Source organism: Montipora capricornis, chromosome 14 (assembly GCF_036669925.1).
Source record: "Montipora capricornis isolate CH-2021 chromosome 14, ASM3666992v2, whole genome shotgun sequence".
Taxonomy (NCBI): Eukaryota; Metazoa; Cnidaria; class Anthozoa; order Scleractinia; family Acroporidae; genus Montipora; species Montipora capricornis.
The window spans coordinates 14,132,621-14,149,495 of NC_090896.1; the positions used below are offsets into that span (position 1 = coordinate 14,132,621).

At 37.0% G+C, this 16,875-nt stretch overlaps 2 protein-coding genes and 1 long non-coding RNA gene across 4 annotated transcripts in view; 2 read left to right on the top strand and 1 right to left on the bottom strand.

Annotated features, from left to right (window-relative positions):
- Positions 1 to 16,875, top strand: part of LOC138032119 (beta-parvin-like) — a 212,006-nt gene that overhangs the window by 143,897 nt on the left and 51,234 nt on the right. The window lies entirely within an intron of this gene.
- Positions 1 to 16,875, bottom strand: part of LOC138032116 (E3 ubiquitin-protein ligase UBR5-like) — a 90,456-nt gene that overhangs the window by 50,691 nt on the left and 22,890 nt on the right. For both annotated transcript variants that reach the window (XM_068879709.1, XM_068879710.1), the window contains 10 exons: positions 15,693 to 16,069; positions 13,366 to 13,596; positions 12,162 to 12,319; positions 10,894 to 10,999; positions 8,411 to 8,624; positions 7,576 to 7,694; positions 6,255 to 6,395; positions 2,308 to 2,419; positions 1,200 to 1,360; positions 327 to 416 (listed from right to left, as the gene is read on the bottom strand). In XM_068879709.1, the coding sequence (XP_068735810.1) occupies positions 327 to 416; positions 1,200 to 1,360; positions 2,308 to 2,419; positions 6,255 to 6,395; positions 7,576 to 7,694; positions 8,411 to 8,624; positions 10,894 to 10,999; positions 12,162 to 12,319; positions 13,366 to 13,596; positions 15,693 to 16,069 (1,709 nt within the window). The remainder of the gene's footprint in view (positions 1 to 326; positions 417 to 1,199; positions 1,361 to 2,307; positions 2,420 to 6,254; positions 6,396 to 7,575; positions 7,695 to 8,410; positions 8,625 to 10,893; positions 11,000 to 12,161; positions 12,320 to 13,365; positions 13,597 to 15,692; positions 16,070 to 16,875) is intronic.
- Positions 5,097 to 5,613, top strand: LOC138032128 (uncharacterized). Its single transcript, XR_011128280.1, has 2 exons — positions 5,097 to 5,310; positions 5,475 to 5,613. It is a non-coding gene; the product is annotated as an uncharacterized lncRNA (long non-coding RNA).

Sequence of the window (16,875 nt, forward strand, 5' to 3'; positions counted from 1 at the left end):
GTACCTGTTTTAGTTTACAAGGACATACATGATGCATGAATCAGAGTGTTTGACAACTTTCACTTTTAAGTTGATCAGGCCTTTGAACTGAACACATTGACAGTGAATAGGGTGGCCCAGGGCTGGGTTAAAATCGCCATCATGCAGAAGTTTACAGGTGTCTGTTTTGATAAGGCATTATCCAGTGGATAGTGCAACAGTGCTGTCTGCCCTTAAAAAACTAAGGGATGTACTAAATAAAATCAATAATACCGCAAGGAAGCCTTTATAGAAGTGGTGCTGTCTTTTATCTCTTTCAGAATAACAGTATGTGCTCAAGTACTCACCATCCAAGCAGGATCTTTAACAGTACCAAGAAAGTTCTTTGACAAAGGAAACAGTCCACCATTCGCATCAGTCATCATAATGAGTGAATCCTGACAAAAAGAAATCCAAACAACACTTGAGAATTACTAAACATAGGGCCACATCTGGCCTCGGCTGTTCAAAAAGTGGAAAACGCTATCCACCGGATAAATCACTATCCAGCAGATATACATGTACACTAGCAAAACCAATTGAGTTATCCACCCTTCAAACAACTGGGGCCTGGTATTAAGATAATTATTAAACTACTGTAGTCTTCAACAATGACGCCCAGACATTGATTCCAAAGGGATTAACAAAATGGTTTTGTAACATTTGTTAAACTGCTGATTTTGATTTGTGCAACAATTGCACAATGTTAACATAGAGTAACTGCTCACACGATTCCCACAATTAATTCTCCAATTATTGTTCATATATGCAATGAAGGAATTCCTTCCTCTGTTCTTTATGTGGAAAATTTCAGCTTAGATATTGGTTGTGAAAGGAATGAACAGCCCTTTTTAAAACGATTTGTTCAAGTAGCCAGGCTGGGGTCTCTGTAAAGAACAACAACCTTCCAAGTAAACAACAAACAATAATTATACAATTGTAACAACCCAGATCTGCTTTGCTGTCTAAAGAGAGAGGCAAGATGGTCACAAAAGCAAAAAGTGCCCTACAGGACAATGGCTAAAAGTAGCAACTTTCACACCATCACAATGCAAAAAAGTGCAAAAATATAATACACTGTTATGCTTTCCTGTGAAATGTGATACTGTAGAAGACCAAAAAATGCAACTTTTTTTTTTGAACAGCAAACTGTTATCTATGTGAAACCACTTTAAACTTACATCTCCAGTTGGATATAGTTTAATGTCTCGTGATCCAGGCTGACTGAGGAAGGTTGCACAGACTTTTGGCATGGTTCCTCCAGTTTCTGGTTTGGAGGATGCAAGGCTGTACAGAGCATAACGAACACCTAATGATGACGTCCTCAATATCACATGAACTCCTGCATGAAAAAAAACAACACTTTCATCAAAACATGGGCATGATCTCATCAACGAGTACAGCATAATGATATAAAAGAAACCTTGACAGTTCTCAAGGTAAACATACCTTATTCATACTTGTTTTCGGGGATTTTAATTTCCCAAAAATGGAAAAGGCATATTTTGCAGAACTTCAATTTTGCAATTTGGCGAAAGAAAGGAACTGGTGAAAATTGTTGAACTAGTGATCTGCATTAACAAACAGTCAGTCTCAGTTCGTTTACCCCAAAGTTACGGGTGCAAAGCATTATTAAGATCACCACTTGTGCAAGGAGGATAGGAAATTCCAATCAAGGTTGTTATTGAAATGGAGGCCACGACAAGGAACAGAGAAATAAGTAAAAAATACAAACAGCTTGTTGTCACGAGTTACAAGGAGCCATATGAGTTATTTAAACACTGTGCACCAAGGATAAATGTATTTTACTGGAACAACAGCAAGATTGTTTTGATTTAAAGGAAGAGGGCTCAAACTCCGACAGTTAAAGGATTTCATAACAGGGTATTAAATTTTGCTTTTTTAATTTTCCTGTGTCTTTAATTTCAAGATCTCTTGAAAATTGTGAAAATTAAGTCCCACAAAAATTATTACGAATAAGGTACGTAAATTGTTAAGGCTACCCATGAGCAATTATTGTGTTTGGAAAAAATATTATTTTATAAAACAGTTTTGTCATCACACCTGGTCCTACTCCTTTCAATAATCATAACAGTTACTGTTAAAGCAATCTTCAGTTTTTGTTGACTGCAATGGATGGTATACGTTTATAAACAGTACAGGTGTAAGTGCCTAAAAATTACCAGATACACTGTACAATAATTTATTTTTACTAAAATCGCTTGTGTTAAGGCTAGAGTTTCAATACCGGTAACGATGATGGCATCACAAGAAGGTAGTTTACTATACCTTTACAGTTAACAGTAACAGCAATAGGTCTAGTGCCTGGTGGAACACACAACAGCTTTGGAGTGCGCTGAATACAGTCAGGGATCTTGTTAGCAGCAGACGACTTTACCAGCTACAAGAAAATAGGTAATGTAAAAAATTACATTCTACAACTAATTGGCCTCTTTCATATCACTGAATGTAGTTCACTTTGAAGAATTCATCACAAAATAATAAAATGTGATATGTAAGATAATGTTACATGTAAGACCATAAACAACTGAATATTAAATTTTGTATGACAATAACATTAGCAGCAACAGGAAAAAGTAATGTTTTGACAACTGCTTCCTTAATTAGCTAATATCAAAAATACCATAATATTCTTTGTATGTCCCTCCAAAATGTTGCATAAGCATAGACTTGTAGCACGATACACATGTACATCAGTGTAACATAGAGCACTTTCATGGAAATGTGTAAAATATCCCCAAATCATCATTACTTGCCAGATATTAAGTAATTAACATCAAAGAAACATATTTGGAAAATTTTCAGGGTATAATTTTCGTCTACAGCTTGTTTTAGAAATTACCCAGAATCCTTGTTGGGTGTGGCATCTGACTATTTGGTTTGCTTAGCATGACTATTATCGCTAAAATACAACAAACTTAACTAACACAACTACTTCTAAATCATGTATACTAAAAAGAGGCAATTATTTATTCATTTACAGTCAAAGGTACTTAATAAATATTATTTCTTTTCTTGTGTAATTCCCCACAAAGGTGTCACAAAGTGCCAGCAAGCCCAAAAGCTGTTTCATTTTTGTCTAGTTTTTTCGTGTCAGTGATGTTCTCTCTAACAAAAGAGAGGCCTTTAAGCCCTGAAGATCTTTTATTCCCTCCACCTTTTCAGCATTTGAAATGCTTTTCTTCTCAGTATTCATCTCTAAAGTCCTCGTAGACTATTGTGTAACGCAATCGTGACGTCCACTTACCTCTGATTTGCCCCTGATTTGTTATATAAACACCCCCCAAGATACTAAGGAGAGGTTACACAGGACTTCTTCGATGTTTTGTTGTGGATTTCGGCTGGAAAGTGGCTTCAATTCTACAATCTAAGACATAATTGTTGGGACAGTGTTCGCTCTTTCCCCTGAAGCCTGGTAAAGGAACCAACCGTCTGTGGATTCAAGATGGCGATATCTCACCAATCTCAGGTATGATGAGATCCGCTATGCGTCGTGCCAACAGTACCTTAATCAAGCTTCCACCACGAAGTCCCGAACCAAAATTGTATCGAGAATCTATTCCCAATTTTCCGAAGGATTCTCAAGAAACACGCATTGGAGAGAGGGGGAGGGGGGCGGGGGGGGGGGGGGGGGGTTGGGGGGGTAAAGCGAGAAAGCTTTAAGCAATTTAAAGCACGCCATTGCTGATTACAAACAAGGGAAGACGTCTCAATTATTAAGTAACTACACTTTCATGTATGTCATTTGTTTATGATAAGCTTACTACTCCAGCGGCTCACATAAAAGAATTGAGAACTGAACAAATAGAGGAAGTGATAAACTTTGACTAAACGTAATTAACAACTTACTAAACTTCAAAGGCTTCCCGCGAAGCACATATCTTTTAAAAAGTACCGTACATTATTTGAATTAGAGTATTAAAATCATAATGAATGTTGTCATTGCTAGGAAAGTATAGTATAAGACCAACAATAGCCAGTAAAGGTACTTTTCCATAACTTCAACTCGGTGCCGATATGTACAATTCGCGTGACTCTAATTGAGTTACATGTACTTATTTACTACATGGTGAAGTGAACACAATGGTGATGTATTTCGAAGTAATGAAATCCGCTTTTCACAGTTTCTACGCAAACCAAACTAAATTATGTTGCAGAAACTAGAAGATCATGGGAAAGCTTAAGACACTTACTTGTGTTCTTTCCAATTTCTGTGCTTCCGAAAGAAATAAGCGCTGCTTCACCATGGTGAAGTAATAATTATAAGAACACCGAAAGTTTTCCTTCAGCATATCACTTCACCATGGTGAAGCGGCGCTTAACTACTCAAAGTCCTTCGATAAAGCCATTTCGAAACTTGTGAAATAACATGTGTGATATTGTTAATAAAATGTTAACGACAAATTATTGTTTAGGCTTTTAGCTATTGAACAGCGAGCACTTTTAAATGAAATATCTTGTTTGCAATGGGTCTTCGGGGCCGGTAAGTGGACTTCCTGACCTTAAAGCAAAAGCAGCAAGTCGTGCCAAGGAATTATCTCTGGTGACCACCTAAAGTCGTTAAGAAAGTCGTTGAGAAACACAAACTGTGTCACTCAACTGTTGATATCCCGCTCTTTGTTTCTCGTCAAATCCAAATGCATGTCACACGTTCATTTGGGCCGTAATAATATTATTATACATTTTTTTCCACAAACCATTTATTATTACTAAACCCTAAAGCATTAACATTTGTTCGAAAACCTCTTAGTTTTAATTATAGTGCCAAGAAAACTTTTACAAAGCGACGTTCTACAAGAAGAGATCAGTTTCTCATAATCTCAGTCGCGTAATTTTGGTCGGCTTTCTCACGTATACAATCTAAGACATAATTGTTGGGACAGTGTTCGCTCTTTCCCCCTCAATGTTGACAAAAGTCGAAACGGTATGAATACTTGGTTGCTCAGGCGAAAAAAAAAATAATTGTAAGGCAACATTGAGGGGGGAGAGGGAGCAGGCTTTATTCGTAAGTTAAAATCGAAGTTCGGCTCAAGTGTCCCAACTAATTATGTCTTAGATTCTAGTTTGATTTGGCACGTTTTCTGCTACGAGCGTGGTTGTAATTTCAACTGGAAATATGTTTCCGATTCACTGTTTGTAGAATTTCTTCGTTTTAAGCCTACTGAAGACTATGAAATTTAGCAGGATTTGAAGACCAGTAAGTGAACTGTGCTGCAGCTGTGTATCGGCGACGGTTGGTAAATAGAGGCTGAGATACAGGTTTTCTTGTGGGTAAGTAATATTTAATTTTACCAATCGAAAGTACGCAACAGATTTGTTTCCGAACACGAAAATTCTTTATTTCTTTATCGCCGTTTGAAATCTTTGAAAACCTTTCGTACTCGATGGTAAACAATGTTATGAACTTTACTCAAACAAATTCTCTTCTTTTGTAGGTGCGTTTGGAAGTCACTAGCCTGGTATTTGTAAGGCATGGAGCGCTGTCGGACCTTGAGCGTTACACAAGCACTAAAGGGCAACCGTCCTTAGAATTATAATTCTCTTTATTTGTAAAATAAATGTGGAGAACTGTAATTTTGTGTATAGTGTCATTTTTTCCTATTTAATATTTCTGCTCTGTTGAATTTTCTTCAATAGATTGCATTGAGGGTGAAATTTTACTTTTTGAACTATTTCATGCAAATTAGCTGTTACGCGTTACACGCTGATTTTGTAACTATTTTCTTGCATTTTGAAGATTTTTTTGTTCTTATGTTCTTCGAAATGATAATTTTTTAACATATCACTTAACAACAATCCCTGTTCAAGTAAGGTAGAAAATTTGAACGAAATCCGTCATTAGCTTGCAAAGATATTGGAAAATATATTTGAGCAACCACTAATGTACATGTGTATCGTGCTACAAGTCATCGTTTTTATTTTCTCTTGGACCTTATAATGGTGATCCCAAGAGAAAATGGAAACAATGCTTATGCAAAATTTTGGAGGGACAAACAAAGAGTACTATGGTATTTTTGATATTATATTAGCTAATTATGAAGGACAAAAGATTGTTAATAATAGCTTGCATCATTATAAAATACAAAAAAATACTCTAAATAAGAACAAGGTAGCGGAATGCAAACCTGAAAAGGAAACTCTGAATAAAGGATGTGCACCAAATCAGTGTTTACAGTTAACCATTTCCCCCAAGTACAAGAGCCATGAATGTATACCTGCAATTCATCCTTACGCAGAAGGCGCACGTCTTGCAAGAGCAATGTGGCTTCTTCATTGTTGCCAACTTCCCTTCCAATTGCTCCTTGAAGGCCACTTTCCTTTGGTGGGAACTTGACAGCAGCATAAGGGCCATCCACCTTGGAAAGACAAACAACTCTCTTTCTCCCTCAAGGTCTTGATTCAATGTCAAGACAAAAAAACCTTACTACATAACTGTAAGAGAAAAACTACTCCATAATTTCAGCAGGAATCCTGAAACAACTTGTACCTGAATGAGCCATACATGTAGTTCTGAATGAGCCATAGTAAGGACTCTGACGATTTATTGAGGCTTACATAATTGGTCAGTTGAGTGAGGTGGCTATAATACTGGCCATTGATGAATAATTAATGCTACCTTAATTAATTAACCACTCCACCATAGAAGCTCTTCAGGGCCAAAGAAACAACAACACCGAACTACCAGAACAAAACAACAACTTAAAGAATCACAGGAGGCAAACCAGATGGCTATTTATAAGTGCAATGGACAAGTTTAAGCAGGGCCTATCAGGATTAAATTCAACAAGTTGTCAGAATGAGTCCTGAACTGGGAATATCTGGATTTCAAGGCAAATGCCATAATCACTGTGCCAACCATGTGACATCAATAATTTATACTCAAATGAACGTCAAAGTAACTTGATTGAAGTGTTTTTCAAATTATTTCAAACATTCAGGTTACATGTATTGTTTGTTGGTTATTTTTTCTTTTTACACCACTGGATAAAAATACAAAAATGAACACAACCCATGTTGGTTAAACCCTGCAAGCCCAAGTTACAAGTACATAATGACTCTTATATTTCGAAACAGAAACTGGATTATCGTAACCAAAGAAGAGAGATTGCAGATTGCAATAAGAGTTGTAATGAAGGTTGTTGAACATACATGTAACTTAATATCTCATTTTCAAAATATTTAAGTTTCTTATTGATAACTATTAACCTTCATGAAACAATCTAAGAACTACATGTAGGGCGTAACGTTAAAAACTTTAAGTGAACATCCCACAGGTGTTCATGGAATACCCAGTGCACGCTGTAGAGACTGGACCCACCTGTGCTAGAGACCCACTGGAATGCCACCACAGTTGCTTTAAGAATGATGATTACGATACCAAACATTTTGCCCAAAATAAAATTAGTACCTTCTCAATTCCTGATGTACAATGCACATGTATCGTACCCATCCAAACAAGCTACGAAGTACAACTACATGTACTACATGTAAAGCACAGACAACACAAAAGCAGTATGCAACAAAAATAAAACATACCTTAAGAACTTTTCCGACAGGTATGTTACGCTTATCCTCAACAAAAATAACATCCTTTAGATCCCAGTCTTGAATGGACTTGTCATCTGCAGCTTCTAAAGATGGATCCTTTTTTCTCTCTGAAATCAGTAGGGAATCGAGATCAGTATTTGTTATAAAATAATATTTTCAAAAAATGCCATGGGGGAATTCCAAATTGACATCTCTGCAATATAAATAGAGCCATGATTTTATTCTGGTGATAAAAAACCTAAATCTTACAGTTTATTTCTGGTTCACTTTAAAAGGAGGAGTGGCTCCCACATTCATTTTCTGTGGAGCAATCACAGTAAGTTATAAAAGTAGCTTATCTTATTACATACATACTCAATTGACCACTTCCCCATAGGGGCTTTCTAGGGCAGGGGCAATGAAACGAACTGAACAACTCTTAATCCTAATGTGCCAGGGGCAAACCAGTTGGCAATTTACAATTGCAGCCTCAGCAGTTAAACCAGGGACAACCAGGATCAAATTCAACCAGTAGTCAGAACAAGTCTTACCAGTAAACCCAGTGCCATAAACCCTGAGTTACACTGCCTTCTGCTTATTACTTTTAGTGAAGGAATTATCGTTAAACAATTTATGTCACACGTACAGCCTCCCTTTGATTTCCTTAACATCAGAGACAGAGTTTGCCAAGCAACTATGACAGCAATTATTGTCACAGTATGTGAAATTATTATTTTGTACAAGTACGTGTACCTTTTAAAATCACACTTTGGAAAAAAAAAAGAGTAGCTCAGTAATCCCATTAGGATAAAGAAATGACTAAAATGTAGCAAATCAAACTTACTTAGTCCAAGAGAGCCAGGAACATCAGCATCTGGTTCTTCAAATGCTGGTGGATTGCAAGGAGGTTTCTCATCGCCATAAGGCAACACTTTAAAGCGACACTTGTCATCCAAATTCCAAGCCGACTCTATTAACTGCCCCATGCGAGGGACTCCAGAAGAGATATTGAACCCAATAGAACCAGGATGGTATAAAGGACAGCTGCGCAAGCACACCTAATGACAAAAAAAGAGAAAGTTGATGGGAGAAATGTAAGAACACAAATACATTAAATCAGTCAAATCCTGGGTAGTATTTTTCCATTAAATGCAAATCCTCTTTTGTCAAGTACATGTACACTGTTCATGTTGTTCGTTTATCTAATATATAGATTTAGCCAAGCCTAAAAGTGGAGCTCCCTGGTTAGTGAAAATAAAGGGGTTTCGAATTGTGCAGCATTTTGATGTTTCCAGTTGCTGGTGAATCATTTTCTTTGCTTTTATCTATATAAAAATTCATTGCCTAACAGTCAATTCCATCGTAAATTTCACGCTAAAAGCTGATATTGCATGAATCGCAAAGTGCAATATCGGTTTTTTGAGTGAAATTTACTTTGGAATTCACCAGTTTGGCAATGAATTTTTCCTGAACTGCACGAGTTTTAAAAGAAAACAAGCACCCACTCAGGAGCAAATGGAAAAGGGAAAAAGCCATTTCAGAGTCTACTGTCAATAGCCAGCAAATAGGAATCACGCTAAAATTAGATAGCGTCAAGAACTTTGTCAATTCAAGGTCAAAAAAAGAGTTTTACTGATGTACTTTATTCCACTTTATCTCTGAAAACGAGATCATTCACATTTTGATGTATTTCAAAGAAACACACCAGCAATGCAACCAAGAAAGGACAAACTTCAACCACCAAATGCCTTAAGATATCTGCTACATCAATTTCTTTCTTTAGTTCAGTTTTTTTCTGAGGACTATTACAGCAGGTTGACTGGAGGCATACGGAGTAAAAGTGCAAAATGGGTCTCTGACGCATGGCATTGAAACCCTGCGTGACAAAGAATGCCGAATTCGTTTAGAGACATAAGCCCCTTTCAGTGCCGTCTGTTTTATTTTCTTCTAGGGTAAACTTGACCTTCCTTGAAAAGCAAAAGAAAGATCATGGTAAAAGCGAACACAAGCAAAAAATCACTGAAAAAACTTACTTTCCAGTCGTCTGCATTTTGGTCAGTATAAAATGCAGACTGCAGACTGGGCCTATTTTGTACCTAGTCTGCATTTTGTACTGACCAGTCTGCATTTACCACATTGTGTTTTATTTGAGAGCCTGGAACCAAATGTTTACTTTCGGTTGTCGTAGCCTCACTGCAACTTCTGTGGTGCCATTCTGAGTATTTGATGATCGCAAAAAAACTTGGAATATTACAAAATTACAGTAATCTCCTCAGTAGCGCTGTTTTCTTTTTTTTTCCCAAAATTATTAAGCTCGACAAATATTTGGGAAAGCACTTTATCTTACAAGCTTTTATTGCGAATAATTGGAGGAAAGGTCAGAAGCTATGTTCTTTGTTGTCTGGCATCTTCCAAACTGCAGTCTTGGCAATGGAAGGGTCGAAATAACGATCAGTGGCCAGCAAAAGTCATAAAGGGCAAAAGAAATTTACACTTTGTAGGTTCGCTCAAAAACTCACAATCACCAATGACACCGCTTCTCAATTCAAATGTTCTGGTACATGTAAGTTGATCACAGGAATTAAATATTCAGTTCTGTCTGTCGTTTTGTGGAAAAATAGAAAGAACGAATGTGAGAATGATATACACATATGAACGGAAATGTAGAACCCATTGGGAACTCGGGAAAATCCAGACGGGATTCAAACCCACATTTTATTTCATATGTGTATATCATTCTCATACTCGCTCACTTGGGTGGTTGGTTAGCGGCATCTCTGATTATGCTCTAAGGTGACTGCACAATGCAATTATGAGCTATGCTGTCAGTCGATATTTGACTCTGCAGCTGTGTGATGCAGCTCGAGTCAAAGACCCACATTTCACCCTTGCTCACCATAGAGTCTTCAGTAGCTCAGTGATTAGAGCACCCAACTAGATTACAGAGGGTCGTGGGATCGAATCCCATCTGGGGCTCGGATTTTTCCGAGTTCCCAATGGGTTCAACATGTCATTTAATAGACAGAACATCACAGCTAAATATAAGTTTGAATAATAGACAAAAAGGCGTGCATTTAAAAACGTGTGTACGCAAAAAATGCGTGTGCATTTTGTGTCAGTGTAGGACGCTTATTTCTGGTCTGGACTGTCACAACACTAAATGATACATATAAAGTCTGCCCTCCAATGTGGTTAATTACCTGTGGTGAAGAGACTCCTGACCTTGCCTTTCAGTCCGGTTTAGGCATTGGCATTTCAATAATAATGTTATGATTGTTGCTTCAGTGAGTCAAATTCACTTTAAGGTTGTACATGTAATCTACCCACCTGAACACCTTTTACTATGCAGCTAGTAAAAGTTGTGCGGTTTCTGCGTGCCCTTGCGCGAGCTTTTTCCAAAAGCTTCTTTCTTTGCTCAAATGGTAGAATTCCCCTATGACAAGATGATCATACAGTGTAAGAGATAAAAAAATCTGGAAGCACTTCAACATTAAATTTTATTCTCTGAATTGTTTATTAAATAATGTCAATACCATTGAACCTCCACGTCCTTTTGCAAATGCCTTGGGACTAATAAACAATTATTACATAAGGTCTGTATTAATTAAAGGTTAAGGCAAGTGTACATGTACTTGGTATGTTGATTCCTCTTGTAGAGACCTTCATTATCTTAGCACTGATAACAATTAAATTCTTTGCCACCAGTTTCTCATCCTTCTCACAGGTACACTACACCTTAAACGTCAATAGTTGCAAAATAATGTTTATTTGTTGATAATAAGTGGCCTGGACTTGGACATGGAGATGTAGTGACGTGTTTCTTTCTGCTTCTGTTCAGGATTAGCTTTGTTTAATCTTTCATTTATTCATAAATGTCTGTGAACAACTACGGGGAGCAGGGATGGTGCAGTGGTTAGAGCACTCGCCTCTAACCAATGTGGCCGGGGTTCGATTCCCAAATCTGCCATCATACGTGGGTCGAGTTTGTTGATTCTCTTCTCTGCTCCTTTCGCCTTTCTGCTGTGAACCTACGTACTCTGCAATTTAGTTTAGTTTACCCTTACCTAACTTACTGTATTACAGTGTGGGGATCAACTTATCAAACCAATCTTAAGCGCATAATTACCCTTCAGAAAAAAGTTATACAGATTATTTCAAAATTAATGTTTCTTCCGATGCCCACACTGACAATCTATTCAGAGATCATCAAATTTTGAAATTTAATGACATTTATTTATTTCAAACTGCTAAGTTTATGTTTCTGTATATAAAACCCCTATACTGCAAACAATAATGTTGTTTCTTGAACCCTTCACTTGCAGGCCTGCACTTGTCTACTCTTTCTTTCATTTGGACTGAATAACCAATCAACAGAAGAATTCTTTATCTTAACCTTTGCCTTCCTGAAGTCTCCACTCCATCTCCCATTTTAAATAATTGAAATTTATGAATCATAACTTGGACTGAAATTTTAAAAACTGAAATTCATGTTACTCATTGTAGTGGCATTCTTAAAAAATTGTTCATTCACCATTACCATTGCCTATAATTATGAATTCAACAAATTTAATAACATACAAGACAGTGCCCCTTACCACCAGTAAAGTGCTCCAGAGGACATCTGGGCACATGTGTAAAGTGAACATGTGTGAACAGAAACAACTTTGTCGCCTGAGAATTCAGCAAAACCTTGAGCAGAATGTTCCAGCTTGCTTGCGATGGAGGTGAGGGTTTCATCCATCCAAGTTGCAACCTGCAAAACATTTTATCAGAGAAGGCTTTTGTTTTGGTTCAATAATACAGTAAGTGTCACAAATTCTTCTGCTAGGGCACTACCGTGTTTACTAGAACAAGCACTATGCGCTTATTTAATTTGTTGTGCCTCAAGTGCGACACTGGAGGGCGGTGCTTATTTAAAATTTGGACTACACACAAAACTGTTTCTGTACGGAGATTAACAAAATAGTCTTTTTATAGTCTCCATTTGACTCTTACTGCATTTTACTTGATGGATGAGCCGTGCAATACAATCACTTTGAACTGAAGAACATCGGCTTTGATGCAAAGAAATTTCCCATGCTGTGTTACTTTTAAAAGTTTTTTTTTTGGACGAAATTTCTTGAATATATGTAAGTGCTTCATTGGGACCACAGTGCTTATTCGGGGCCAGCACTTATTTGCTTTTTTGTCCCAAATGCTGCGGTTATTCGAGAGTGATGCTTTTCAGAGGCAGTGCTTATTTCAGTAAATACGGTAAAACATGTACGGTAATACTGTGAACACTGTACACAGAAATCAACTCACAGATAACTCAAATCAAGTCAAATGAAATGATGGTTTTTGAGAGGGAGAAATCAGAGAAACACCTCTCAGAGCAGAGAAGAGAACCAACGAACTCAACCCACTTGTGACGCCCAGTCTGGGAATCAAACCTTTGCCACATTGGTGAGAGCTGAGTGTTCAAACCACTACACAAACCAAGCTCCCCTTCATACATGTACAGTAGATAAATACCTTGGCATCTTTCTTACCTCTCGAAAAGTGGAAATACTAATTAACATAGATATTTTGTACAGAAATCACTTTTCGTTTTATTATGATGTTAGAGAGTCAAAAAAAAAAATTTTTATCAACAAAAATAATAATAGATATCAATGAGTAATGAACCAAAACTGAGCCATCCAAACCCTTTATTTTTACCAGATATCTTAACTAAATTGGTGACAATACAGCTTGTACGGAAGTTTTACATTTAGATTTTAAGCTGCATTTTTCCCCTGTTATTATTATTACATGTACCTTGCCAGATTCTGTCAAGGCAGATGCCCTTATTGATGAAGCTGACACTGACACCACCTTCTCATCTTCAAGACCAAGAGCTGTTGCTCTGGGATGATATACGGCATTACCCTGTTCTTGATAAGGCAGAGGATCTTCCCATTTCCATTGATAAAGCTTACCATCAGCCCCAACACAAACCAGCTCAGAGTACATTGCACCAATGTGAATAAAGCGTGTGAGGTTACCATCCTATCAAGCAAACAAATTTGTGACAGCATAAATGTGTATCAAACTGTTATGAGCAGATTATGGCTCATTGACACCGCCATACCCGTAACAGTGGCCACCTCAGTGAAGTGCTTTATGTGGTTCATATGTGCAAACATAATTACTTTTATCGACTATTTGAAATGATTTTTCACGTAAAAACCTCTACACAACATAGAGGAATTGAGGTTAGTGATGAAGATAAACATTAATTTTGCACACGAGCCATTATTTTGAGAACATGTTTTTAAAATGCCACAAACAGTTCGTGGTCATATTTTTCAAGTTGAAAATCATGCTAGATTTAACAAATCGAAAGTGGTTCAGCATTGTCTGTACTCTTATCGACAACGATATTTGTCATCACAATGGTCAAAATGTTGTGGACTCACAAGGCACAGCAGAGTGAGTGTGCAACAAATTTTGACGTGAACAAGACGCAAGCAGCATTGTCTAGACTCTTATCAATAACAGCAAATTAGCCAATCAGATTGCTAGATTACAAGCAATAATGGTAAAAATCAAATTAACCTATCATAAATGAAAACTTCATATTTTGGACTTAAAAATTTGGAAAGCTTGGTCAAAAAAAGGTTTTGAGCCATTTGCACATTTTTTTTCCCCATCGAAGCCTGAAGCATAATTAATTATGCAAAACACAGTGGTCTTTGTTTGTAGTCATGGAGAAATGACAGGTGTTGAAATAATTATTGGCTACCTAAATTAAAAAACTTTTTTTCACCTTTTCAACTTTTTGTGCCAGAACAATATTATTTTTGCACATTTTTGTACTTACGGTTATCTTTCTGAAAAGTCTTTGGTTGTCAGGCTGATTTTTTTTTTACTGAAAAGCCTATTTTATAACCACATTTCTATAAATAATCAAGTCTTTGAGGACCCATGCTTTCAACCGAGCGCAAATGAGATAAATGACCCGGGAGCTCCGCTTTTTGGCTTGGCTAAATCTATATGTTATTTTGTATGAAGATTGTAAGATTGTAGTTGGTGGATTAAGTTTTCATGTTATGCTTGACCCAAACAAAAGAACTACACGTAACAAACTAGAATTTCAAAGATTAACAAGATTCCATGTTGCCGTACTATTCAGTGATAGGGACCTTCAGATTCTAGTATGAGGATGAGAACGAATATGAGATTTGACTGCCTGATTTTAGTGATTATACTGACAAAATTTATAACCCGGACGATTAATCTTACTCTTTGTTAGCAACATAGGTTGCTCAGTTATTCTTCTTGATGGTAACTGAGCCTTTTCCTGATCTAAAAATTCCAAAACTACTACTGTGTTGGTGATTTGTTTTGACATGACAACATTTTTGCAAAACCACGTTCTAAAATTATGACGGCATCACTGTTTTCCTCACCAAAATGACCCTGGTTTGCACATGGTCACTGTTGTTCTATGAGAAAATCTAGTACTCGTAGTCATTCTTGTCCTAGAATTTATTTATTATCACAGATAACGCCACAACATGGTAAGAACAAAAAAGGGGCACACAAGCTTCTACATGTACACTATGTTAATTAAATAGGGTCACCCTGTGATATCCATAATCCAGTGTAATCTTTGCCTTGGAGACCAGCAATGAGCCTCAGAATATGCTGTGTTCTGGGCTGAATGTTAAAAATGCTTTTCAACAATAGCTCTTCCATTTGACTCATTCAAACAGTTTTAGAATACAGAACTGTATTTGAAGAATTAAGTTTATTATTTCCTGGTTCACTCTGCTCTGCAGTGATTAAAATAAACAAGGCATACTGTACATGTCTTTGTTTCTGGAAAAGTGAGCCCTACATGGTACGATGTACATGTACACCACTTGCATAAAGATGACATGTGAAGGCATCTCTTCAAGCACACAATTGTACAAAAGCAAAACATCAAGCATAAGAAACAATCTGGAGGTAAAATAAATCTGACCCACTCTATTTCACAAACTCAGTCTGTCTTTCATATGACTGTGTAGTTTTTTTGCTCCCATGATAACAACCACGTACAAATTAAAGCAGACTAAATTTTATTATCACTGAGTAAGTTCATGATCCATCTTTCTTACCAAATTTGGCTGCCACCACTGCACAAGATCGGCCACACTCACAGGATCTGCTGAGGAACTCTTGGCAGGCAACTTGTCCTGCAAAGTTTGCTTGGATGAATTATTTGGCGCACAGTCTAAGCTCCCTGTGTGTATGTTACCCAACCACCGATCCCTCTCCCGTCTAAGAGCTTCTCTCTCTCTGGTCCTGTCCCTTTCACGGTCTGCTTCTCTCTCAACAGCAGTTCTTGATGCTCGAGAACTGCTGTTTGCACGGCGATGAAGACTTCCATATTGCGAGCTGTAGAACATGTCTTCGGAAAATATTGCCTCTGGATCAACTACAAATGATGGGTCATCCACATGAACACCAGCATCTAGCAGTGACATCAGGTCATCTGAATGAATGAAAATATTACCTAGTTCTGGTTAATGGTGACTTGATGTATGAAATACACAAACTGTACATTATACATCTGAATTATGTGATATCCTTTACATGATACATGATACATGTTTACCCATGGACTACACGTACATGTAGGGTATTAAACACAAAGTTAATGAAAAATATTTTTGAAAACATTGAAGGGCCGCAGCCAGGATGAAACATAGTTAAAATTCAAAAAACGATCTCTGGTTAAAATGATTAAAAACTACGAGCTTTCCGCATCAGCTTTCAGCAGCTTGCTAATCATGAGTGGTGCAACAACCACGCCATTGATTTCAAAAATGCCTCAGTTATTGACAAAGGCACTTTTAGAACGAAAAAAACTTTAGAAGCGTGGCATACCACAGTGACACCTAACGCAGATAACAATTCGTGCCCTCTACCTGGACAATACAACATTCTCTTCAACAAATATTCATATTTTTTTACATTCTCATCATTTTGCAATGTACGTTTTTATTTAAATTTTCTCATAGATTTCGTATCATTCATTTTACCCGTCGAAGACTGCAGTTCGGGCAGTCGAAAGCTCGTAGTTTTTAATCATTTTAGCCAGAGATCGTTTTTTAAATTTTAACTATGAAAAATATTTTCATTTCAATTTCTATAAATGTGAGAGAATGAATCATATCAACATGTCTTGTATTTGGAAATTGTCTCATTACGGTCTGCAGCATTGTTTATCATGTGAAATACAGTAATTACTCTTACTCTTACTAAGAAGTATCAATCCATGTTATTGGGTTCTGGAAC